Source organism: Lissotriton vulgaris, chromosome 7, assembly GCF_964263255.1.
Source record: "Lissotriton vulgaris chromosome 7, aLisVul1.2, whole genome shotgun sequence".
Classification (NCBI taxonomy): domain Eukaryota; kingdom Metazoa; phylum Chordata; class Amphibia; order Caudata; family Salamandridae; genus Lissotriton; species Lissotriton vulgaris.
In genome coordinates this window covers 1,379,971,689-1,379,998,423 of record NC_141695.1, presented here as the reverse complement: position 1 = coordinate 1,379,998,423, position 26,735 = coordinate 1,379,971,689, and the positions used below count along the sequence as shown (strand labels likewise).

The 26,735-nt window shown below is 43.7% G+C and overlaps 2 protein-coding genes across 7 annotated transcripts in view; one reads left to right on the top strand and one right to left on the bottom strand.

Annotated features, from left to right (window-relative positions):
• INO80E (INO80 complex subunit E) overlaps positions 1–26,735 on the top strand; it is a 258,774-nt gene that overhangs the window by 57,344 nt on the left and 174,695 nt on the right. For all 5 annotated transcript variants that reach the window (XM_086932094.1, XM_086932097.1, XM_086932096.1 and 2 more), the window contains exons 3-5: positions 15,363–15,433; positions 15,812–15,864; positions 16,458–16,533. In XM_086932094.1, the coding sequence (XP_086788220.1) occupies positions 15,363–15,433; positions 15,812–15,864; positions 16,458–16,533 (200 nt within the window). The remainder of the gene's footprint in view (positions 1–15,362; positions 15,434–15,811; positions 15,865–16,457; positions 16,534–26,735) is intronic.
• LOC147703752 (uncharacterized) overlaps positions 1–26,735 on the bottom strand; it is a 174,637-nt gene that overhangs the window by 141,023 nt on the left and 6,879 nt on the right. The gene's annotated exons all lie outside the window — the stretch shown is intronic.

Below are 26,735 nucleotides of genomic sequence, written 5' to 3'. Positions count from 1 at the left end.
GGCAGCATGAGAATAGGAATACTAAGATGACACCGATGACCATTAGAACCTTCCACCCCCATGCTGAGATCAGAGTCCAAAACCACTCCATAAAGGACCAGTTTCCCTTGTCTATATGTATAGAGTCGGAAATCTTGTGTAGCTTAGAGATCGCCTCATAGACTGTTGGAGCATTATTAGGAATAAAGACACAGCAGCTCGATTGGATCATTCTGCATACCCCACCTCGATCTGCAAGTATAACATCTAGAACCATACGGTTCTGCAACGTCATGAGTCTATCCGCCTGAAGCTCAGCTGTCAAATTACTAAGGGCACCAGCAGTTTCAGTAATAGTAGATTCAACTACCCGTGTTAGCTGACGTATGTTTCTACTATTGGCCATAGGCCCCCAGAACGGAAGGAAGCCTTTGAAGAAGTCTCCAGCTTCCTGACCAGCAGTATCTTCCTTGCTGAAGACACCTCTCGCTATTCTGGTTCTGTGGTAATCAGATGACGCAGTGCATGTTGGAGGCAACAATCGAGCAATATAGCATGAACCCGAAAAGTCAACAGGTAACCATGTATATGCCCGGTCTCGACAAATGAAGTAGGTACCCCTAGCAGTGAGGAAGGCAGGGGAAGAGTTAGCCGGAAACACATAAGTCTCAACGCACTCACTCCTCCCTAGCTGAGCTCTTTACCTTGCAAACAGACCTGACCTCGGTGAGGTACGACCCAGATTGGAGTTGAGCTTTTACGCTTGCTTTCTCCTAAACTAAGGCGATACTCTGAAGAATTCCAACTTAAATATACTCGCAATTCGTCTCTAGGGTATGATGGAGTATTATTGACATCCTTGATCATGTCAATAATTCCCTGTACTAAAGCTTTGTTGGCAGAGTTATATCTAGTGGAACGTGGTGGACGTGGAGGATAGGTCTCAAGGGTATAAGCAAAGATGGTTTGAAGGGCCTGAAATGATCCATTGTAGCTGAAAGGCAAAACCAGATAGGGAATACCTTTATCCATAGTGTGGGGTATCAAGCCACACACCCAGCAATCTGTAGTGTTGACTACCAGTTGGTGTTGGTGCAAGAGCTGTACAAAAGTGTTGTTAATGAACTCTGAGCGTCGGGCTTGCTCATGTTCAGGAAACGGGTGAAAAGAGTGTATAGAAGAAACAGTAGAAGTAGCAGGATCAAGGGGAGGTACTGTAGTAACTGGCACAAAAATCAGATTTATACTAAAGACGATTCCACCCACCAATGTTGCTAAAATAATCAAAAATGTAACGGTACATTGCATCAAAAAGCATTTGCTACGAAGAATTCTATAAAGTCTGTTTCTGCGAACATAAATCACATTTTCTCGTTGCAGCGCAGGAAGCTCCATCTTCTACAATCCGCTCGCGACCACTGATGATGTGTACGTAGATGAAAATGCCTCTATCAGCCCTGGGAGTTCCCAGAACCAACAGAAAGATCGACCTTGTGTCAGACCCCTGCAGATTCAAACTAGGCACACAGCCACGACCCTACGGCTACCCAGACGGCAAGGCAATTTAAAAACAATAAACAATAGCAAACTTCCTGGCTGAAGGCAAATGTTCAATATATCAAAATCACAATATGCAGTTGCCTGCTTTATTTGTCCATTTTACGTTTTCTCAAGTTGTATCTCTGCTTCGCAGGTACTGTCTGATCGGAAAATAGTGTATCTCTAGCAGCTGTTGCAGTGTTTAAGTTCGCAGATAGCAAAGTTTCTTCTGATGTTGGAGACAAATGTTCAGTGTTCAAAGTAGTCTTTTCAGGAGGAGAGTCATGTTTTGAAGTGTCAGTAATCAATTCGGCATCGCTGAAAGAGATGAACTTCGGTGTGCTTTCAGATTCGGAGGCACCAATTCCCTTCTTTACCCAGTCATCATAAGGGAGCGGCAGGGGTACACGCTTTACATGTGATGCGTGTACCCAGTGTTTGCGGCCAGCTACACGAACTGCTGTCCTCGTTGTCAGTAAGATCTGGAAGGGCCCCACAAATCTTGGCTGAAGGTTCTTCGTCCTCGCAAAGTTCTTGATGACAACCAATTCTCCTGGTTTCAGCTGATGCCCTGGACTCTCCGGAGGCTTTGGCAAAGCATCGAAAACCTGTTGATGAATAAGACTCAATTTAGCAGTCAAGTCGTAAAGGTAGTCTATCAACATAGGATATTCTAGAGAGTTAAATTCCTTAGGCCTTGGCACGCCCCAGATATTTGCTGGGCGGCCAAAGACTATCTCGTATGGGCTAAGCCCCACTCTAGAATGTACAGTTGCTCTTGTTGATAACAAAGCCAGAGGAAGTGCGTCTGGCCAGGCTAAACCCGTGGATGCTTGTATTTTAGCTATCTTCAGTTTGAGGGTGCCATTGTAACCCTCCACTAAACCAGCTGACTGGGGATGGTTCGCACTGTGGAATTTTTGTTTTAAACCTAGGCCTGCACATACACTCTGCATAACTTTCCCTATAAACTCACTTCCGTTATCTGACCATACAATCCGTGGCATTCCAAATCTAGGGAAATATTCTTTGAGAAGAATTTTGGCAGTTGATAAGGCAGTATTGTCCTTCAGTGGGTATGCTTCTATCCACCTGGAAAAAGCACAGACCACCACCAGGACATATTTCAAATTATTACAGCGGTCCATGTGAATGAAGTCTAACTGTATCACTTCGAAAGGGCAGGAAGGAGGAGCGAAATGACCAGCAGGAGTTGGAGTTCCCTTGCCAGGATTATGCATCAGGCATACCATACAGTTTTTCACCACTCTTTCTGCACACTTACTAATTCCCTCATTTTTCCAGACTGGAGCCAACATCTTACAGATACCTTTAGAACTTATATGTGCTACTCCATGCGCCATTGTCACTACTGCAAGCACATACGCATCCGGCAACATCCAACGCTGCTGCTCTGTCAAATCAATCCAACATCCATTCGAGTCCAACTTGCCCGTACTCTCTCTCCATACACGTTTCTCTTCCTCAGTTGCTTCTTTCTGAATCTCTTTCACACTTTCCATTGTGTCCTCACACATCCCAGACTCAGCGATCCATCTTGCAGACGTTGCAACATACATTCTACTCATCGTGTCTCTAGCTGTCTGTTTAGCAATTTCGTCAGCAAAAGCATTCCCACGACCAACATCATCCGTGATTGCTTTATGAGCACTGCACTTAACAATCGCAACTTCAGTCGGCAAGGTTAGAGATTCCAACAAGTCGTTAACTAGCTGACCATGCTGAATCTTAGTCCCATGGGACGTAATGAAACCTCTTTCTCTCCACAAACGGCCAAAACTATGGGCCACGCCAAACGCGTACTGACTATCTGTAAACACATTCACTCTCTTTCCCTTAGCTAAAACACATGCTCTCGTTAGAGCTATTAATTCTGCAGCCTGGGCAGAATTCTGACTCACTCTTGCAGTCTCTACAATCGTCTTCAAAGTCGTTACTGCGTAAGCAGCAGTCACATCACCATTCTCCAATTTAAAACATGACCCATCCACATACAGCGTGCCATCCGGATCTGATAATGGAGTATCCCTCAAGTCAATGCGTCCTTTTGTCTCTTCCTCCGTTTTGAAACAGCAATCATGTGGTTCGGAATCACTCGACTCTTGATTAGCCGGCAACAACGTTGCTGGATTCAATACATTACATCTTTTGATCTGAATATGACTCGCTAGTAATGTCAGCTCGTAACCAGATAATCTCGCACTAGTGAGGTGTTGTGTCTTAGTTCGGTTCATGAGCGTGTCCACTGCATGAGGAACCATGACCACTAGCATGTTGTTCATTACCAGACCAGCAGATTGTCGAATGGAAGCCGCAGCTGCCGCTGTAGCCCTCAAACAACTAGGTAACGCTCTAGCTACCGGATCTAATGTTGATGAGAAATACGCACAAGGGCGTTGTTTATCACCAAATTTCTGTGTCAGGACACTCAACGCGCAACCTTCTCTCTCGTGAACGTAGAGCGTGAATGGCTTACTGTAATCAGGGGTACCCAATACAGGAGCTGAACACAAGGCTTTTCGTAATTCAGTAAAACCCTCTTGACATTCATCAGACCATGGCACCGGACTCGGAACATTTTTCCCAGTCAAAGCTACCAATGGTTTCGCTAAAAGAGAAAAATTTGGGATCCACTGCCTACAGTAAGAGGTAATACCTAAAAAGGCACGTACTTCTCTCTGTGTGCGTGGAACACTCATTTGCGTAATTGCTTTTATTCTTTCTGGGGTCAACTTCCTTCCCTCCTTTGACAAGAGATGACCTAGGTAGGTTACTTCTTGGCAGCAGTATTGCATCTTGGAAGGTGACACCTTGTGATTCAGATCAGACAAATGATGCAATAAGGAAATTGTAGCTGCTTTGCAAGTTTCCTTGTCATCGGCAGCCACTAAAAGATCGTCTACATACTGTACTAGGGCAGAACCTGGAGGAAGGACAAAAGAATCTAACTGGCTTTTTAATGCTTGACTATAAATAGACGGACTTTCACAGTAGCCCTGTGGAGCGCGTTTAAATCTAAAACTTCGACCTCCTAGACAGAAGCCGAAAATATCTCTGCTTTCCTCGGCTATCGGAATGCTGAAAAAGGCATTCTTTAAGTCGATGACTGAGAACCAAGTGGCTGTAGCAGGAATTAATGTTAGCAAGGCAGTAATGTCTGGAACCACAGGGAATTGCGGAACTACAATCTTATTAATTTCTCTAAGGTCTATGACAAACCTGTACACTGGAGGTTTCGTAGGATCAGTTCGTTTCAGAATCGGCAATACAGGACTATTACAGACATTTCCCCGAGTTTCTTCAACCACACCTTTTTTAATCAAATCTTGCACAATTAATAAAAGTGCACGTTCTCCTTCACTAGATATTTTATATTGGGGAATTCTTGGAAATTTTACATTTGCTTTCAAAGTTACTACATACGGTGGTATTTCTAAAAGGCCTACATCATCAGGACCAGTCGCCCAAAGAGAATCAGGGAGTGAGCGCAGCTCTGGCGGGAGTGTGTCCATTGACAAGTACATCGGAGAAGTAATTCTTTTACCCAAAGTAAGCTGTACTCCTTCCGGAGAACAGTACAATGTCGCATATAGTCGTTTTAACAAGTCTAAACCAAGCAGATTTTCATTACAACCTGTCGTCAAAATCAGGGGTGCTTTCAATTGACACGGTCCAACAGAAATAGACAAAGGACCAGATATCGGGTTGTAAACAGGGGCGCCTGAAAAACCTACAGAAACATTTGTTGAGCCAGACAAAGGTGCGCCAGGGAGTTTCGCATGAATGATAGAACTTTTTGCGGCACCAGTATCCAACAGAAACGGTTCGACTACACCTGATGTTGCTACTGCGACATAAGGCCCACTCTGATCCACTGGAACTGATACTACTCCCTCTCTCTGTCCATGGCTGTCCTAGTACCCATTTTGCTGAAATCCCTCATCCACTTCACAATAGTCTTCAACAAGATATTGTTGAGATCTATTCTGCTGAGTAGACTGTCCATTTCGCTGATCAAAGTGATTGGAAGGACGATCATTCGTCTGCGGAGGTATAACACCTCGCCCTCGACCTCTAGAATTCTGCACAAATCCACCACGACCTCTCTGAGCTGCTGCAGCATTATTTTGCGCTAAGATCGGACATTCATTTTTGTAGTGACCCTCTTTCTTACAGTACGCACACTGATTCCACTGATATTGAGGCCTCGTTGAACTATAATCTGTCCTCTGATACGAATTCTGTTGCATATTAGTCTGATTCGTGCGAGGCGGATACGCCTGCTGTAAAATAACTTTAGTTTTTAAATCTTTCGTTTTCTTCTCTGATTTTTCCTTTTCCTCTTTATCCCTATTTTCGTAGTACTGTGCAGTCGCAAATATTTGCGCAGTTGTAGAAACTGCCCACGCACTCTCTGAATCCTTTAATTTATTGCATAACTCAGGTAACAAATTATGCACAAATTTATCGACAAACAGTCTCTGTCCTCCTTCAGTGCTCATATCCTGACCACTATGATCTACAAAAGTCTCTTCGAACCTTGTGAAGAAGTCGGAGACACTTTCATCTTTCTTTTGCTTGCATGCGGATAATTTATCCCAATTAACACGCAACGCAGGCATCAGAGTCTTCATTAAGTCAATTATTCTACCTGGAAGATTAGCAATTAGGGGTTCGGGTTTTGCACCACCCGTTTGCTGACCATCCGCTGCAGTGATAGCTGCCCAATCACCACCTAAGGCTGCTTGATGATCTTCCCTACGAATTTTAGCCCACACTGGTTGTGGAACTACATTTCCAAATAACATGTCAATGTCCGCTAAGTTCATTATACAAGCCTCAACTGTCTGTGTTAATTCCTTGTAATATCCAGCAGGATTTTTACGCGGATCTGGCAAGGCCTGTTTCACCGCTAGCACTTCAGCTCGCTTCCATGGAATGTGTATTCACACTCGTTGGAACTGTGCTGGAGCAGCTGCAATACCCGCATTATCATCACGTTGTATTGCTTCGCGCCAGATTGGAGGAACCTCCCTCATAGGATATTGGCGACTTAGCTTCATTTTACCTTTCTCTAAATCTCTCGGCGAACGAAGAGATGGATCATTCCTAAAACTTAAAATAAGTTCCATCGCTTCTTTTATATTATCGCCCACTATCATTCCTGCAGCAAACTCTTTTTGAATTTTAATTAAATCTTCCAAGTCTGATTCAACATCATCTTCCTCTATTTCCTCACGTAACAACGAGCACATCTCATCAAAGACGTACCGTTGCGTTGGTTCCTTCCACTGCATAAATGTGTCTAGCACATCTCTCGTACTGTATCTTCTACTTTTCGTAATCCATCTGAGAGCCGTGGAATCTAAAATTCCCCGTTCCTCAGTACTTGGATGCTGACTACGTCTCTGAACTGAATCAGAAGTAGGAGTCTTAATTAAAGATTTATATAAAGGAGACAGTATATTAGCAACAGAATCAGTGATTTTTCGACGTACAGAAAGTGGAGTTAACACACTTGCAGACGTAGAGAACACAGTAGAGGTAGGAACAGATAGCGAGGCAGTAGGAGTATCGAGAAAAATAGTTTGTGAAGTAGTAGGTGTAAGCGAGACAGATACAGGTATAGAAGTCGGCAACCCAGGAAGAGGAGGAGCCGTAGGAACATTCACATTAACCACAGGAGGCACAGGGGCTTGATTCTGAGGGGCAGGAGCAGGAATACCAGGTTGTCCAGCAACCGGCAATTGAGCATTCGGTACAAGTGGAGCCGTAGCACCTTGTGCATACGGTGGAGGTGACCGTAACAGATAAGACAACAGGGGATCATTTTCGGGATCCTCTAGTATCTTAGCTGTTTTCGATGGCAAGGCAGGATAGCACTTGTCAATCGCTAAATTATGCTCTCTAATTGCTACATCTATAGCCTTCTCGCACTCATTATCCTGCAACTGTTTAGTTGCTTGCTCTAGAGTTAGCTCCTCTTTCTCTTTCTGTTCTCTTTTAAATTTCTTCATTTCTCTCTGTTTGGATTCCTTTCGCCAATAACGGAAAGAATCAAACATTGCCGGCCGGACTTTCTTACTAAACAATTTCGTTTCTAAATTATCAAGAATCTCGGGTTCAAAACTACCATGTAGTGGCCAGCTAAGGACACCATCCTTCTTAGTATAGCGGACCCACACCTCATTATAGGATATAGGACCCACACCATGTTTGCAATATAAGTCATAAAGGGGAGTCCCAATCGGAGGAACCAGACAGGAATCCTCCAATCGTGAGTCATGGTTGCAACCGAAACAAGACAACATTTTTCGACTTACCATTTTCAATCCGGAACACAAGACAAACAAAACACGGAACAAATATGTGCACTCGAACCAAGAACTTAGGCCTACCAAAACCAAACTAATGTATCGATACCCAAACTGAACCAAATAGATTATCGTAACCAGAATAACTAGTGATAACCTTACGAAACCAAACCAAACCAAGAACCGATCAAGGATTTTAACAATCCTCACAAAGTAACCAGCTAGCTATCACTAAATACTTAACTGAGGCACTGAAGACGTCACCAAGGAGAAACCCGTCACGTTTCGCTGTACTAAGGGCTGCACCTCGGGTCCAAGACAGGGCGACGGTCAAGGCAACGGCCCACTGCAGCCGTCCTGAACGGGAACCCTCGTGGAAGAGAACTTCGGGCCACTTTTGCGATATGCCGGGATCGATGAAGTGGGGCGCCTCCCTCGGAAATCTTCACACGAAGCCTCTCGAACTCTTCAGGCTTTTGGACCGGTACCGAATGACGTCGCCCCACGTTGGGCGCCAATTGGAGTTCTGGACTTTTTGGTTCCGTCCAGAGGTGTCAGGGAACAACACCCAAAGACCCCGGAGTTCCACCTGCCTTGGTGCGCAAATGAACAGAAACATGGGCTTCTCGATGGTGGCGTCAAAGACCAAAGGTTTATTACTGCAGGGACACAGAAGTCACAGAAACTACGCATAGGCAGTAACCAGGAGCCTGTTCGATTTGTACATTGAGGGTTGCTCCTTATATACTAAAATTTGTGCTCCAGGCAAATATTTCACATGTTAGTACATTCCCAAACCTTTGTGTCTCAAACAATAAATATTTGGCGTTACACAGGAACTGTCGATAATATCTGATGCCAAACATCACGAAGAGGGGTTCCCACTAGTCCATCACAATCCCTTGTCAATATTGCATTCAAGAGCCGGACCGCCTCATCGTAAATTTCGTTACCTCCCCCTAATAAAGGCCCAGAAGGAAAGGAGCAGAGCCAGGTGCAGGAGATAGGAAAGCGGGATAAGAGATGTTTGTGGGTTGTAAATGGGCAAGGCTACCGGCTTCGGCCGCCTAATCATGATCGGGACAATGGACACGAGAACCAGTTCAGGTGGGCTAGCCTCGGGCAGAAGAGGCAGCCTTTGTTGAGTCATGCAGCTACAGCGTGATCTGGTTTAAGGTACACGTGTCGTGAAAGAGGTGAATCTCCGGCTAAGGCCACGTGTCCTTAATCGAAATGAAGTGATCAGAGGTTATTGCGTATGTGAGGGCAAGAAACACAAAATGGCGGACATGATCTAAGATGGATGCCGTGGGTAGATCAGAAATGTGTTCATAACGGGAGTGCTCTTGCCCGTATCGTAGCGAAAACACCAGGATATGCTAAATGGATCATTTGCGGTTCGCTGATACTAATATTATGTATTTCCGACAATATTGAAAACACGGGTTCAAATCGTCACGGAACCTCAGTAGCTTCTGACATCAGTGCTGTCTATGTGCAGCTCCATTCCCCCCTTTTAGTTTCCATGGTTGGCCAAAATAATCCTGTTCGAAGTGTGATGGTCCCTGATTCATATCAGACTTTGTTGCCCCCAGTGCCCACTAATGTAACCTTCATTTTAGATTTTTTTTTTCTCCCACTGTTGGTTTCATAGGTGTGTCGGTGTAACTCCTGAAAAGTTTTCAAAAATAGGACAAAGAAGTTGTTGAGGGGTCATCAAAAGTTATTGAGAGATCAGCCGAGATTGATACTCAATGCTGAATTGAGGTTTGGGTTTTATTTTTAGTATTCAAAGTAGTGAGACATGATGTGGGCTTACCAAGGACATACAGGGCCTTGGATCCCATCCATTGCTTACAATTGGTTGTCTTTTCTGTAACTCTGCCTGCTTTATATTAGTTTCCCAGCTTGTCAATCTTGTGTTTAGCCCTCCCATGAAGTATGCCTCTTTACAGTCACTTTGGACTGTGTAGCTTCCACTGCTTGCTTTTCAAGCACTACTTTTTTCTTTTCGATTAAGCACTCCATGAGAGTGCATGTTGTTTCCAACTGTCTCCCTAGCGTACTTCTCTCGTACTGTAATCTGTGTTACTCTGTCCTCCTTGTGATTCTCCCTGCCACCTTTCATGTTGCTCTCACCCTCATGTACTCCCCTGTTGCTTTCTCTCACTTGTGCTTCTCCTCCACTTAATCTGCATTGTTCTCTCACCCTTTGCTTCCCCTCATCACCCTGTTGCTTCCACTCACCCGCCCCCTCCACTCTTGCCTGTTGCTTCTCCCCATCCACCTACTCCTAGTGTTGCCTGTTTGCTTCTATTCCAAAAGTCCAGCATTGCTCTCTCGCCTGTTGCTTCTTCTCCCCTACACATGCACTCTTTGTTGCTTCTGCCTCCCCCTCCCTACCTGGTTTACCTAGCCAACTCTAATTGGTACCTAAAAAGAAAAAAAGAGCATCCATCACTTTGTAGGCACTTACATGCCTACAAATTGAGCAGGTGGCTGGGTCAAAGGTTTTACATTTTTTATTCAAAGGCATTTTGTTTTATTCATTTGTCATGCCTCACCACATCATGTTTGCAGTGCATTCTGGTTAAAAACCATTGGCATAGCTAGTATGTTTCAAAGGTGATACCTCATGGCTTTGCCATTACTTGTGTATTATGAGCTCAGTCTTCAATTTTTGTTCCTATTGCCACTGGGCGTTCGTCGACGAACATCCAGTATTCATGTTCTGCCTCCTGAGTGACCATAAGTCCAAAGACTTTTATGCCTGTTTGCTTTTCAAACCAAAAACACTAGTACCTAGAGACAAGATTTTGCTTGCTCACTAAGCTGTATCAGACATTCCGGACAGCCTAAATTTCAGACGCAGTTGTGAAAGGTACTGTCGATGGAGGAAAAGTGTTTATTGGAAGAAGAAGATAATTAAGTAAGCTGGGAAATTCAGGGGGGATATAGCTTATTCATACATCTAGGATATGGCATTGGAGATTCAAATCTCAACTCACAAGAAGTCCGCACCTAAACATACAGTGCCCTACAGAAATAAAGTATTAGAAACTGTCAAAGGACACGGTATCCAAGCTTCTGATCACAAAGTCGAAAACTTTGAGCAACCACAAGGGTTACTTCAATCCAAACTCTTGACACCTAAGAAGTCCTCAGTCAAAGTGATTATCTACATTTCTGTCCTACCGGTTCCTAAGAAAAGGTCACCAGGAAAAAAGTGCCTAAGGCTTTTGGTTTGACAGTATGATTGAGTTCGAAAAGGTCAAAAAATAAATTTGGCCATATAAGATGAGTCCTATGAGGAATAAAATACCTTTGGCACCATGGGGGTCGAGAATGAAGAGGAATCCATGGCTGCCCATAAGTCATCCAAGCTAGGGTGGTTAAGAGGCCTAAGGTAGGAGAGAGAGCATACCAAACAGAAAGATAAACAGAAATAGGTTGAGCAAGAGAAAAAGAGTGGGGAGAAGATCCTTAATATGCTGCAGGAAACAGACCAAGGGAGATGATGTTTAAAATCAAGGAAGTGGGAGTGCTTTTCTGACATGACATTGAAGCAGATTTCCCACAGGAAGAGGTAGACCTGTATCCAACAATGGCATCTCTACTAGTGATGTTTCCGTGTATCACAGAGTAGTGAAAAGTGCAGCGGATGCCTTTTGAAGTGCAGATGGAAGTGGAACAGGAATATACATACTTCCTATTATAAATCCTACACCCTCTGTATAGGAAAATCAGTATTGCCCATGTTTCTTAGAACAGTACAGCAGGGTATGTCTCCTGTATTATACTAGTAGCAATATTGAAGGCAGTAACACCAAGAAATGTAAGGCATCAACCCAATATCTAAAATACACCAGAGCACCTGTAGACATTGCCATTTATCTAGTTTCCACAGCCAGGAAAGAGCTCAGTCACTGGCAACCATAGGACCCCTTCCAGATATGGATAGTAAAAGGTTTTAGGGCACTAAAAGGAAAATAGAGCGAGCATGTGCCACATAGTTGTGTATATACAATTCAAGTCCTCTGCTAAATAAACATATGCATTATCAGTGTAAGGATATAGAAACCCACATCAAAACACCTTCCTAAGGCATATCAAGCGAGCTATGTCTGTATTTGAAGTTTTCTCTAGATAGATGTTCTTGGTTGGTCATTTGAGGTTTCAAGCCCGGAGTACCTGTGAATATCAAAGATATGCCTCACAGGCCAGCCCATAGAAAGTATGAAAAATAGTAATAAAACAGTAAAGGCACTGGGAGCATTGCCACCTATGAGAGAAACATAGAAAAGAGAGTGCACCAGCTGAGAGAGATAATGGACGCTAAACTTAGTGGAACACAGATAATCCATAGTGTTTGTTTAGAAACCTTCAACATTAAAACCAGAATATCACATATGCAAACTAGACCAATTACGGGTTATTCAGAACAAAGTACATCAGTTACTTGAAAAGAAAGCAATAGAGAGAAACACAGTAGTATACGCATTGTACTTTCTAATTTCAGAATAAGACTAATATTACAACTAGTATTGGCCCTGCGGTATGTGAAAAGATTGATGTAAGCACAAAAGTTCCAAATGATAACCCTCAAGATAGTAAACCGATACTGGAGGAGTATTTGGCAACAATAGAGGTGTAGAGGTGTGGCTCACTGGTTAGAGGCGACAGACCTGTAAGCAGAGAACGGCCCGGGACCAGGGTTCAATTCCCGACGCGGCAGGGTCGTGGACCAGGGGTCAACGGACTCGATAATTCTCGCCTCAGTGCCTACTCTAACCAGGGAACACACTCGGTAACTCGGGGCATTAAGCTTGCCTCATCTCTACAACGGCCCCCACAGATGCCGGGGATGCCTGTTTTCACCCTGGAGATACCCAGAAAGGGACCATCTCACAGGGAAAACCAGGACGGGTTCCCCAGCGGTCTACAGCGCCAGGACACTCGGGTAGAGTAACAGTGCGCTTTACAAGAATCCCACATTACATTACATTACATTACATAGATCTAGACTGAGGATGCCTACTTTAATATTCCGATCCAGCCACAGATATATCTCGGGTTTGTGATGATGGTTGTCAATTATTAATTCAAGATCTTACTACTTGTCATCAAATCTGTGCTGTCAGTATTTATGAAAATTTTAGCGTTTGTAACCTTCCACTTCAGAAGGCTTGGTGTTAATGTTCCTTCTGATTTGTAATACTGGCAGGTGAAAGTACTTATTCATTCAAACAATGCAGACTGAACCTAAACATAGTGGTAGAGCCACTATATCAGTTCGGATTCACAGTCATTTAACAAAAAAAAAGACAACCCATTACTAGAGATGAATAAGACATTGCTGGGGGCAGGTTTATACACACTGAAAGCAATTGCCTACTCAACAGAGAAACGGCTCAAGCATTGCAAGATAAGATAAACTTTACCAGACATCAAAGTCCCTGACAGTGAGGACAGTTATGAAGTTGGTGGGCTTGATGGCTTCATGTGTTTACTTGGTCTATATATGATCCCAAACTGGAATGGCCTAGCGGGGGATCTAGTCATTGCAACAGAGTCCGCAATGAGTTAAAATATATATTGAAGTGGTAGGGGTCTCTCAAAAGAGAAAAGATATCTTAACAGATGCGCACAAGTTGGATGAGGTACTCGCATGGGACAGATCAAAATAAGGAGAAGTTGGTCACCTTAAAAAGTAGTCAAACATGTGTTACCTGTAAATCAAAAAGCTTTACCTAGCTGTACGAGACTTGCAAAGTTACTTTTTAAAAGAGTTCAGCTTTTATCAAACAATACAACTGCAGTGGTTTACCTAACCAAACATAGAGGAGCAGTCTCATTGTCAAAACTAGCAAAAGTGATCTGCAGGTTGACCATTACAACAAAAAAAATCCACATTTTAGCCAATCATGTAGCAGACGTAGAAAACATTCACATGGATGAACTAAGCAAACGGACAAGCTCATTGCATGAGTGGGAGTTATAACCGGCATAAGACAGCCTGTTTCTTCAGTAGGGCAAACCTCATGTAGACCTGTTTACAACTGTTGAGAACAAAAAAAAAGCTAGTACTTTGCATCCAGACATTACCATGCCCAGCCACACGAGAATGCACTGTCGATGAGCGGTTGGGCAAAATGTGCTTAGGCCTTTTCTCTGATAACCATAGATTCCAGCAATTCAAGTTCAAAGTCTTCAATGTTACATTGATTGTGAAGGCATAAACCTAACAATATCAAAAATGGCACTCACATCACTTGCAATTGCACGAAGCAAGATTCCAGTACACAAAGACATGGGCTGTGGTTTTTCATCCAAATCCAAAGGAGATGCAACTTACAATTCAGTTCCTGAAATAGCCATATTTGTTCATTTAAACCTTTCAGAGAAAACTTTAAATATCATAAGGAAGCACATATACCCTCCACTATAAAGTGCTAAGCTTTAAAGTGGAATAGAAACAGATACATTATGTGGTGTAGGTGCAGCAATTTACAACAAAATCTAACAAACAAATCTGTAACATTGAGATATCTTACACATCTAACAAACTGCAAGCATATCTATGCTTCCTTGTGAGTGAAAGAATAATACGATTGTGCTATGAGAATGCATCTTATCTTCTTACCATGGGTAATTTCATACTACCCCAACTGTTCAACCGATGTAGTAGAAAGAGCTTTAAATACATGATTAGATATATGAAAACCAGAAATGTACTATGTGTTAGAAATAAAGAGCATTAGAAAGTATATGCAATTTTTGCAGCACACATCCACCACAAGCATTAGCTCTAGCGGTTGCTAAAGGTACCATTGCCACATGGTTTTTACAGACCTTTGAGTACTGTTATCAGTATGCACACACAGCAATAAAGGTTAAATCAAGGGCACATTCTACTAGAAAGACAGGGGCGACATTAGCTTCTAGGTTGAATGTCTTTCCACAAGATGTTCATGGCTGCAACACACATTCACAGAAGTGGAAGCTGAGAGATTCTGCTATTTGCATTCTGTTTTCAAACTCCCTCATAGGACCTAATACTGCTAAAGAGTTGGTGCACACTCTGCAAAAGAAACCAGTTATGTGCCTGTGAGAAGGCTTCTGTAGCTCTTCTACTTCCACACACAACCTCCCCAGCTCCCCAGTAAAGGTGTGAGAGTGGTACAGCATTTAGAACAAAAACACAAAAAAGTAGCTTATGTCAGGGTCAATGTCAGTGAGTCGAATCTCATTAAAAAAAATGTTTGTATTGAAAACCCTCCAGATCCAATCTTCAGAAGACAGAATAATGCACAGCTTGTGAATATGAGTGTCAAGCTACAAAATCATTGTTACAGGTAAGTAACTGGTTTCTTATCCATGCGATTGAAGTTCTTGTTCTGTGGTAAATCCATTGTGTGATAATGATTCGGAAGTAAAGGTATACTGTTCTATAGCCTCTAAGAGGAAATCGGAGCTTATTTAAAAATGTTTTACATATTGCTCACACAGGAGCAGGAGTGTTTCCAAGAGGAGCTCAGAAAGGCCCAGAGGAAGCTCCTTAAAGTGTCTCGTGATAAAAGGTAAGTGTGACCCACAGCTCTGCTGATGCCCTGTAATGTTCATTGGTATCAAGGTCCAAAACCCAGAAACAGCCTTGCCTTTACACTGCAGCCCTGATCTCCTGGTGCACCTGCTGTTCTAGTATTGTAATATATAGGAGTTGTCTCTTATATGCTGCTATCGTAATGTTTTAATTGATGAAAATGTTTAAAATTGGGTTGTTTTATGTATCATGTATGTATTGTGTCTTTTATATTTGTTTGTATTCTTATTTAGTAGCTTGTGGTGTACTTTTATGATCTAAAGTCATCGAAATAAAGTCTTTGATTGATTGTTCTAGTATTGTCTCCACACACAACTCTACCTAGGCACAAACATTCTGACTTTTCTTTTTGCAGCTTTCTGTTGGATCGCCTTCTGCAATATGAAAATGTGGATGAAGACTCCTCGGGTAAGTAGGGCATTCTCAAGCTCTGTTGGGCGCACCACAGCCGGGTCTGGTGGCTCAGTGCACTAAAACAGCCAAGGCAGGGGCCTGTGTTCGACCTCATGGTCGGTCACAGGTTCAAATGCCGGCGGGTCTACTCAGCCTTTCATCCACGTGAGGTCGATAAAATGAGTACCATTGAGTTGGGTAATAATAAACATCTGTTATTCAGCGCCAAGACACCTACGGCTAATCGTGCGCTTTACAAATAAATACACGTTATGTTATTTTATTTTATCACTTGAACTCCTCTCAGTGTTTATATTTGCGTCGTAAGTTGTTCAGTGTCCATTCATTTGCTTCTTGCTTCACAAGTGGTAAATGCTTGGGCTCTATTTTTTTATTTCTTTTGTTAATTACCCAAGTTTCTCAAATTGTATCTCTTAGAGCCCCATTTTCCTTTGTTTTCCCTCTACTCTTGCTGCGAAAGATATTAAACAAAAAATTCCAACGATAATTTCAGTTTATCCTAAAGAAATTTAGAACTATTGCATGCTATGTATAAAATGTATCCAACGTTGTAAATTCATATTTCGTGTCTGTTCATTTTTTTACAGACTCTGATGCCACAGCTTCCTCTGAAAACAGCGATGGGGATGGGCCCAAATCCTCTGATATGCACACCCCCAAGAGGTCAGAGACACCACTTTCTCATTTTTTCTGCATGCTAGCGCTGATTCTCACCTAGCATGCACACTTACTTTAACTGACCACACAACCATCAGTTCCCTTGAGTGAGTGAAAACTCTCACTACTGAAATCTTTGATATATATTTTGCGAGACCCATAAGTGCTCTTTTTAAGGAAGTGTTGACTCTGGTCCATCGCTCCTCTTTGTCGTGCAAGCCTTATCTCTATCCCATGTTTAATACTTTTTCACTGCTGGATAATGACGAAACCGTTGCCATGGCTTCTTTTCCCTTAATGTTGGCACTATAACTGTTCTTTTTCAGCACATCTTCTCCTTTTCATACTTCCTGTCTGTGTTGCTGTTACAAAATATCTTGCCATGTTATTAATTAAATCTATCAAAAAGCTTACTGACTGCCAATCCTCATCTGACTGAAAGACTTTCAGATGGACATCTTATTTGTAGTTGTAGTCAGTCTCACATTTTGTTTGCTCACTCAATGCTCGCCATTCCAGAACAGAATCTCATACAGGTGGCTGGTATCCCAGTGAGCTTTTAGCCCTCAAATAAAAGCTCTTAGGCTCGAAAATAAGTAGAAAAAACGAAACTAACAAAAATCTTAACAAACTTTCCATATAAAAGAAGTATTTGACTTGAAGCAGATTAGAACAGGCACCCAGTTGTCCATACCAAGTACCCCTCAACATAGGGTCCAGCAGGACTGTTTCATCTTGTTTCTCCAGACAGTCGTAAGTAAATGACACCCTAGTTTCTATCGGATTGTTATTAAATAATCAATCTGGTATAGATCTACAGATGTGCAAGGCTTGTCAAGACTGAATGTCAGCAAATTTCTTGCAGCTCAACCAGTCTAATGGAGCTTATCGCAAATCACAAGCAGCACTTTTTAACTTGCAGATTACTGCTACTAAGATTTTATTCTCCAGTATTAGGGGTGTCTTTCGTAGATTCACATGCTTGAATATTCCCCGTCGTCGAAGTGGGATTCCAACGGTACATAAAATAGCAGTAATATATGCATATATAGGTAAAATTATTATAATTATATAAATACATATACCTATATAAAATACAGTAAAATATCCAGAAGACTCAAAAGTACCATAGAACTGAATAGGCCCATAGAAAGCCTAAGTGAAAAACTCAACTTGGTAACATATAAGTGTCATTATGTTTTGGTCCAAATTCCAGCCAATCAGGCTGTAGCTCCCTCTAGAACCTTCTCCTCAGAAGCCCAAGCCCTCAGATTTTCTACCGCACGTCGTGTGAATGGAGTCTCCCTGAGCTTTGCTCAGTTTTTCAACTTATTTAGCTGTATTTTCAACTCTAATGTCTTCTTCAAGGAAATCTTTGTTCAGATCGTCTCCATCCTGTGGAAAACTGCGTCTCTTTCATGAAGATCCACACAGTAAATGTATTTACTGTCTCTACCCTGACCATGAAGTGAAGACCTGTAAGTACTGTCGTACTTTTCCACCTAAAACTTTAAGGGACAGAGAGGCCCGTCTCCTTCTGTGGCTTCAGAAGTTGAATATAAGCATGGTTTATATATGGTTCCTATCTCTGTGCGGAGCCTGTTCTATGCGGCCGACTTCTCGATCCTGGCGTGTTTATATGCCAAGAAGGTTCAAAAGATGCCTGCTCGCTGTTTTTTGAGACTAAACTATTGAAGCGGCCACTTTCATGCTACACTGTATTTCGAACTATCAAGAGACTATAGGAAAGTTTTTCTAAATATGCCTGCACGCTGCTGTGCTAGATAAAGGAACTGAACCAGCAGGTTTCATGTTACACTTTAAATCGAACCACCGAGAAACTATAGGACATGGCTACATACGTATATACTTCTTCGGAATTTGATTCTTCGAGACCGGGACCGCTGGGTTCTCTTGTCTTCCTACATTTCTATTCATCTATCTACCCAGATATGCTGTACTAGGATGCTGTTTGCCCAGAAAGTTTTGAAATTGGGATTCTTCTATTCACTTTGAAAGTCTTGAAGGACCTAGATGGCCGTAATAAACTAAATGACTGGCTCCCTGATGAAGGAGTTCCCCACTGTGGCATTTCCGAAATGCGCGTCGGCGCTTTTTTATGTCTGACTGATGAGAATCTGGGTGTTTTTTGCTTAGTTGTTGGTACTTAGATGAATGTTTTGTTGTATAAGTATGACTGCGATTTTTTGCTTGGATGAATGAGTCTGCAGAAATGTTTTTAATGTTCCTTTGAGTTCTGGGCTTACGCTATATTAATTATATATGTTGTGTGATTCACTGAAATAATGAATTTTTTATAAGTAAAAATGAAAATAAAATAATTTAAAAGATTATCAGCTTTTCTGTGGGCAATTGTTAATTTCGGAACCTATTGGTCCGCTTGATTTTTGGGAACCTCCCTTTCATGTTGTTGCTTATATTTACTTCCCTGGTGGGTTGTTCCCCTCCTGTATCCTTCTCCTAGGTTCTGGTTCAGGGTCCCTCTTCTGTTTTTGTATATATGCTTCAGAAGTTGAAGACAACGGACGCTGTGGTCTCGGAGGATGAGAGTGTCTCCTCTTTTATTCAAAGACCTCTCAGAAACGTGGGTCGGAGACTGAGATACCTTCTCCTTTTCTGAAGAAAAAGAGACTTGTTGATGTTTCTAAGGTTGTCTCCCCAGTCCCCACAGGATTTGCCTCCACATGCGCCTACGAGACCTGGTTCTCTGGCGTCATTGTCCAAAGCCATGCCTTCATCCTCTAAAATGGGCATTGGCTCGTCGACGACGAAATCCGTGGATGCTGTCTACACGTCGACGACGACTTGCTCTATGTCCTCGAGAACTACGTCGACGACGTCCAACTCGTCGACATCACATGAGGCGAGGCCTATTACCTCTGTTTTGAAGATCTCGTCTACAGCTTCTAAATCCACCTCGTCGACGAAGATTCAACAGTCGACGCGCCTTTCGTCAACGCACTCCTCGTGGTCGACCAAGACTTCTACATCGTCGCCGGGTCGTCGCCTGTCGACGGGACTTACTTTGTCGACGGCTGCCTTACCATCGACGACGGCTTCGTCGACGACTGTCACTTCGTCGACGGTCCATCCTTCGTCGACGGGACCATCTTCGTCGACGAGGAAGTCCATTGCCACGTCGACGGCGCCGTCGACGGCGAAGAAATCATCGTCGACGAAGCCTAAGACACTTCCGTCAACGGAATCCTTGCCTGTGGACACAGTGCAGACGCCTCAATCGGCTGTTGACTCTTCCATCGTCACGTCGACGGACTCGTCGACGCTGCACCACTCTTTAGCCACAGCTACCACCTTCACAGTGGTTACTGCTTCTACGCTGCGACCCGTACCTCTAATTCAACTGAGTCCAATTAAGAGTGGGTCTGCACTTCCTGACAAGTTATTTCAGTCTGCGGAGGAGGACTCCAATGATGATTCGGAGCATGATAATGCCTTTGGTCAAGCGACTAGTCCATCCGAGCTGCACATTAAGTGCCAGGATTATGATGAGGAGGAGGAAGAGTACGTCGAAGATGGGACAGAACTTTTTCCAGTAGATATGTCAGAAGCACTTATGTCAGACCAAACGACACAGATACCACTGTCTTTGGTAAGGAATCTGCAACACATGCTGGATGATTATAACCGCAGATTTCCTCCATCTCGGCCTGTTTCTCCAGTCCCGCAACCTCCTCCGCAAACACAAACCTCTGCACCAGTTCCGTCACGATCACCGGTGCATGCCCTGCCTGATGCGGACAATGACGATCCTGATCCTCAAAATAAGGATCCAAATGATGATGACGACAATGTCCTTCAAGAATGGGATGATTACAGGGCTCACAAGCCTTCCACTCCACCAATGTCGCCATTGGCTTCGCCTCCTGTGGACATTGGCAGCTTCCACAATTTGATGGTCCGCGCTGCTAAGAGGTTTCATCTCATTTTGGACGTCCAACAAACTGACTGTTTTCTCTACGATTTTAAGGACCTGCCTCAAAGGCAAGCTCACACTATCCCTATAATTGACCACATTTGGGAGGAAGGTCTCAAATTAATGGAGCGACCGAATTCGATCCCAGCTGTCCTGCCAAGACTTGATAAAAAATATAAAGCACCAGCAAATTCTCCAGCATGTTTGGTGTATCAACCCAAGTCGGACTCCGTCATTACTCAGGCGGCTCAAAAGAGGTCTCGCAATCCTTCCACGCTCCTTACTTCTCCTCCGGATCAGGAAGGCCGAAAGCTGGATTCCATAGGGAAAAAATTTACTACCATGGCAGCCACCACTGTAAGGGCAGCTAATTCCTTGGCCATTCTTGGACGGTATGACCGCCAAATGTGGTCCGAGATTGCGGCATTGCTTCCACAATTTCCAGACGATATTTGCACAGAGGCACAACCATCATTCAGGAAGGTGAAAAAATCTCCTCGGAGATCATTGACTGCGCCATTGATATCTCCTCTACGGGGTTTAGACAGTTGGCGGGAGCTGCTGTTTTACGGCGTCAAGGCTGGTTAAAATCAACAGCATTTCGCCCTGAAGTCCAAGCTAAAGTCCTCGATCTTCCTTATGATGGGGAATCGCTTTTCGGAAAGCATGTCGACGAGGTCCTCGAATCAATTAAGAAAGACACGGATACAGCCAAGGCGTTGGGGTCTCTCCAATATAAGAAACGCCCCTTTCGAGGAGCACGTGGTAGAGGAGGCAACTATTCCACTTTTCGTGGCTCAAACCAATATCGCTCCTACAATGACAATCGACAAAGACAAACTTACCAGTCCCAGAGTCGTCGGACCTCCTCCAGACCATACCAAAGGAAAACTACCTATAGAGGTGGTTCAAATGCAAAGAAACAGTGACAGTCCCAGCACTATTTCTCCACCGACTGTAAAAATTGGAGGTCGAATCTCAAATTACATCTTGAATTGGTCCAACATTACTGCTGATCAGTGGGTCCTAGATCTGATTTCAAAAGGACACACCTTGGAATTCACAAAATTTCCTCCACCTCGCCCTCCTACTGGCCCACCTCCTCCCCATTTCAAGGACCTTTTGACTCAAGTCAAATTAATGATCAAGAAGGGTGCCATCGAGGTAGTTCCACAAGGCCAGCAGGGCAAAGGATTTTACTCCCGCTTTTTTCTAGTAAAGAAAAAATCGGGAGAATGGCGCCCAATTTTGGATCTACGAGCTTTAAACAAATTCATCATATCCAAAACTTTTCAAATGTTGACCCTGCTCCAGATTCTACATTACCTCAATCCCGGAGAGTTCTTCTCCACGATCGACCTCCAGGACGCCTATTTTCATGTTCCGATCCACCCCAGGCACAGAAAATATCTTCGTTTTACAGTTGGACACCTACACTTCCAATTCAGAGTCCTGCCGTTCGGCCTCCGTTCAGCACCGATGGTCTTTACCAAGATCATGGCCCCGGTAGCTGCTTTTCTGCGCCTGCAAGGCATACAGTTTTATCCATACCTGGACGATTGTCTCATAAAGGCTCCGAACCTCCAACTGGCAATCCAGCATACTCAGTCTTGCATCTCCCTGTTTCAAGACTTGGGCCTTTCCATCAATTGCCAGAAGTCACACTTTCGCCCGTCTCAGCTGCGAGATTTTCTAGGAGCCTCACTAGATTCTCAGCTGGCAATGGTTTTTGTCTCCCAGGAAAGACAAGATCGTATGCTCCAGATGGTACGGTCCCTGCAGTCAAAACTGTACGTTTCAGTCCGGATGTTGAAATCATTCCTCGGCATGGCTTCCTCTGCCATACAGTTGATTCCCCACTGCAGACTACATATGAGGGTTGTCCAAGAGGAGTTAGACAAGCAGTGGAAACAGATTTCAGGGTCATTCAACGACAGGATCCTTCTCACGCCCCGCATTCAGGAAGCTCTGGATTGGTGGGCTCACCCTCTGAACATTTAAAAAGGTCGGTCTTTTCAAGACGCTGCTCCGACTTTGACGCTTACAACCGATGCGTCCCTGGAGGGCTGGGGAGCGCATCTCGAAGGTCTGTCAGTACAAGGGATATAAACCGCCTAGAGCTTCTGGCGATCTTCCTTGCCCTGAAGTCTTTTCAACAGATTGTTCAAGGTCAATCTCTGCTGGTGAGGACAGACAACACCACCAACATGCATTACCTGAACAAGCAGGGTGGCACAAGGTCCCTTTTGCTTTCCCAACAAGCACTGGAGATATGGAATTGGGAGATTCGTCATCAAATTCATCTCACAGCCATCCATGTGCCGGGTGCTTCCAATGTTCTGGCGGATTCGCTCAGCAGGTCTTTCTCGAACAACCACGAGTGGGAGCTCAATCAACCAACTCTCGAGTTCATTTTCCGCCAGTGGGGCCAGCCGCAGATGGATCTTTTTGCGACTATCACCAACAGGAAATGCCAACGCTTTGCAAGTCTTCGTCCCCACAGATGAAGAGCGGAAATGCATTTTTGATCAGCTGGTTGAACGCATTCAGCTACGCTTTCCCTCCGCTTCCTCTGATTCCGCGCTTGTTGCACAGGATGAGGCTTCAACCCTGCCACATCATCCTGATCACGCCCTAGTGGCCGCGGCGCCCATGGTTCTCGGACCTGCTCTTGTTCTCCCAGAACGAGCCAATTCCACTTCATCCACTGCCTCACCTCCTCACGATGCAGCAGGGGCAGATTTGCCATCCGGATCCAGCTTACCTCCAGCTCCATGCCGGGAACCTGAACACCATGAATTTGCGCGTCTGACCATCAACGCTGACTGTAGAGAGGTCTTAGCGCACGCCCGTGCTCCTTCCACCATTAAAACCTATCAGTCGAAGTGGAAGCGTTTCTGTGTCTGGTGCCACACCAAAGCCTTGGATCCGATGACCGCCAAACCAGAACAAATCCTGCCTTTCTTCCTATCCCTTGCAAAGTCAGGACTTTCCCACTCCCCTCTGAAGGTATTTCTGATGGCTCTCTCTCGCTTCCGTCATGATGGTTCTACCTCACTGTATTTGTCTAGAATCATTCAACAGTTTTTCAAAGGCCTCTTCCGTATGTTTCCACCCATTCGGCGTCCTCCGCCTGCTTGGCGCTTAAATCTGGTTTTGTCTCAGCTCCTCCTACCTCCTTTTGAACCCATCCATTCAGCAAGCTTAAAATTCCTCATGTCGAAAGTTGCCCTATTGCTCGCTTTGACGTCATCTAGGCATGTCAGTGACATTCAGGCATTCACAATTCAGCCTCCTTTTCTCCAGTTCTCAAAAGAGGCTGTTACACTACGTACTAATCCTAAATTTATTCTGAAAGTTCCCACTGATTTTCATCTCAATGAACCAGTCATTTTAAAAACTTTCTTTCCTGATCCACAAACTCCTGCGGAACGTTCATTACATTCCTTGGATTTGAAACGTTGCCTTTAGTTTTACATTCAGCGCACTGCATCCATCAGGAAATCTGATCAACTGTTCGTGGCCTATGGCCCGACCTGCAAAGGACAACCTGTTACCAAACAAACTATTACTAGGTGGATTTCTTCCACCATTACCTTTTGTCATCAACGGGCTGGCAAGCCTCTTTCAGCTCCAGTACGTGCTCATTCAACTAGAGCTGTGTCAGCTTCTACTGCCCTCTTTGCGGGGGTACCTCTGCGACACATTTGCAGAGCTGCTACGTGGTCGAGCAGCCATACTTTTACGAAGCACTACTATCTGCAGTCAACAGACGCCGCTGATGCAGCATTCGGACAAGTGGTGCTGCGGAATCTTTTCCATTAAAGGTGAGCCTCTGTTGCTACCCGCCTCCAGTCATAAAGGTTTTCTCTTTAATATGATATGTTTATTATATGCTTGAATTTACTGTTACCTTTATGACTTATATGATGATTACTGCTTTCTACTCTTATTCAAGCATGTGAATATATAAAAGACACACCTAATACTGGAGAAGAACATAAGTTACTTACCTGTAAACTGTGGTTCTCCAGTATTGGTGTCTTTCATAGATTCACATGCGACCCTCCCGTCCTCCCCTCAGAGGCTCTCTTCTCCTCAGGCACTTTTGGTTACTCTGTGCTACGAAAATCTGAGGTCTTGGGCTTCTGAGGAGAAGGTTCTAGAGGGAGCTACAGCCTGATTGGCTGGAATTTGGATCAAAACATAATGACACTAATATGTTACCAAGTTGAGTTTTTCCCTTAGGCTTTCTATGGGCCTATTCAGTTCTATGGTACTTTTGAGTCTTCTGGATATTTTACTGTATTTTATATATGTATTTATATAATTATAATAATTTTACTTATATATGCATATATTACTGCTATTTTATGTACCGTGGGACTCACACTTCGACGACGGGCAACATTCAAGCATGTGAATCTATCAAAGACACCAATACTGGAGAACCACAGTTTACAGGTAAGTAACTTATGTTCTTTTTATTCGTTGCTAGTTTTTATTAACAGGTTAGCAGACATATTCCTTAAGTTCATTTTCTTTTCATCAGGAATTCAACTGTGGTTTGGGGTGTGGCTGCAAATGCCCTTCTGGACTACTGCAAAAACAACAGTTGATTGACAGAATGCAGAACAATGTCATACATTCACCCCAGTACAGAGATCTGGGCCTAAATCCATCGTTTTTTTGCACTCCACACCACCCCAGTTCAGACATGGTCATATGCAAATCAGCCTTGACCCTGTGCCTCATGGAAACAGTCCAGCCCGAACTGCCAAGCCATGTCTTTCCTGGACCGGAATCAAACATCCTAGGACCGGTTTCTGGCTATCAGCCGTCTTCAGCCAGGATAGCTTGACTCCAATGGTGTGAGAGCATGCGACTCACGTCTGAGCATACCCATCCCACTCGGGGTGACAAATGCAAAAACAACAGTGAAGGACAGAATGCAGGACTACTGCAGCACTTTATGCAGGACCTTCTGAATATTTTCTGCCATGAATACTAAGGACTCAGAATGCCTTTGATCGGACTATATTTAACATTTTGAAACTAGACCATATAGCACTGTCCAGCTAATTCCTGCATTGTTTGCCAGTTACAGACTGCAACAAATTTAAAATTCTATATTTGATTTATCAATGTTTGCACTATCTATCACCATATTATCTGTGACCCAAGTTCTCCATATGAGCCCATCAGTGGGATCGTCTGGGTGCTAATTTACTGCTACTAAATATTCCAAAATTTTGTTTGAAATCCTGAGGGTTTGCCCCCTTTTTTCTGGTTTGCCAATAGTGGTGGCCTCTTGTTTTTCGTTTTCGGAAAGATATAAAAAATCTTAGTTGTTTATATAGGCAGTTTTAAGATCAATAGCAAGTGGCCATGTGGGATAGTGGGTGCTTTATAAATGTTGTCATTCTTCCCTAGATGAGAGCCAGTTGGTCTAGGAATGTCAGAGACCTCCGTTTCCACAATCACCTAGTCCCGCCCATCACTACCTAACAGCTTGTTCAGTTTTAGCCCGCTGAGGTTATTTAAGCTGCAGCTTCGTTCCTGTCCATATATTTACAGGGTTGTTAAGAAATCCTTTACATGGATCCTTTGGTCCCCATTGATCAGTTTCTGTTACACCTGGGCGGAATTGCACATAGTTCCCCGGGGGAGCAATGGGTGTGTGCTCCCTGGGCCACTATGGTACTACAGAAGGGGCCAGAGACGCATATGCAGCATCTTCTATATACTGGTGGCGCTGGCGCACAGGAAGCTCTAACACTATCTTTAGAGAGCTTCCTTCATTTGCCTCTGCTCAGTGCCCTCTTATGGATCCTGGCACAGAAGCAAAAAGGTCCGTAGGAGGCGCACAATCAATGTGCCCTCTGAGCGAATCTCTCTGGAGAGGGTAGAGAGCCCCAAGACATCCCTTTGCAGTAAGGTTTAATCACTCATTACACCCAAAACAAGGTATCTCTGGCTGCTTAGTATAACTTGCACCGTACTAGATCTCAGACGAGATCAGTGATATAATGTGAGCAGTCATAAGCAGGCACAACCACAATTGCCTCCAAGGCTTAACTTATTTGCATTCTTTGGGCTCATACCTATACACACAGTACCTCTATGCTGTATATTTCTATGAGCCGTTTACGAAAAACCTTTTTTTTTCTTTAAATGAAGTAGTGATTTATGGAGTAATGTGAATTACAGTATCATGGATGATGTAATTTTGGATATCATCAGTGATATTATA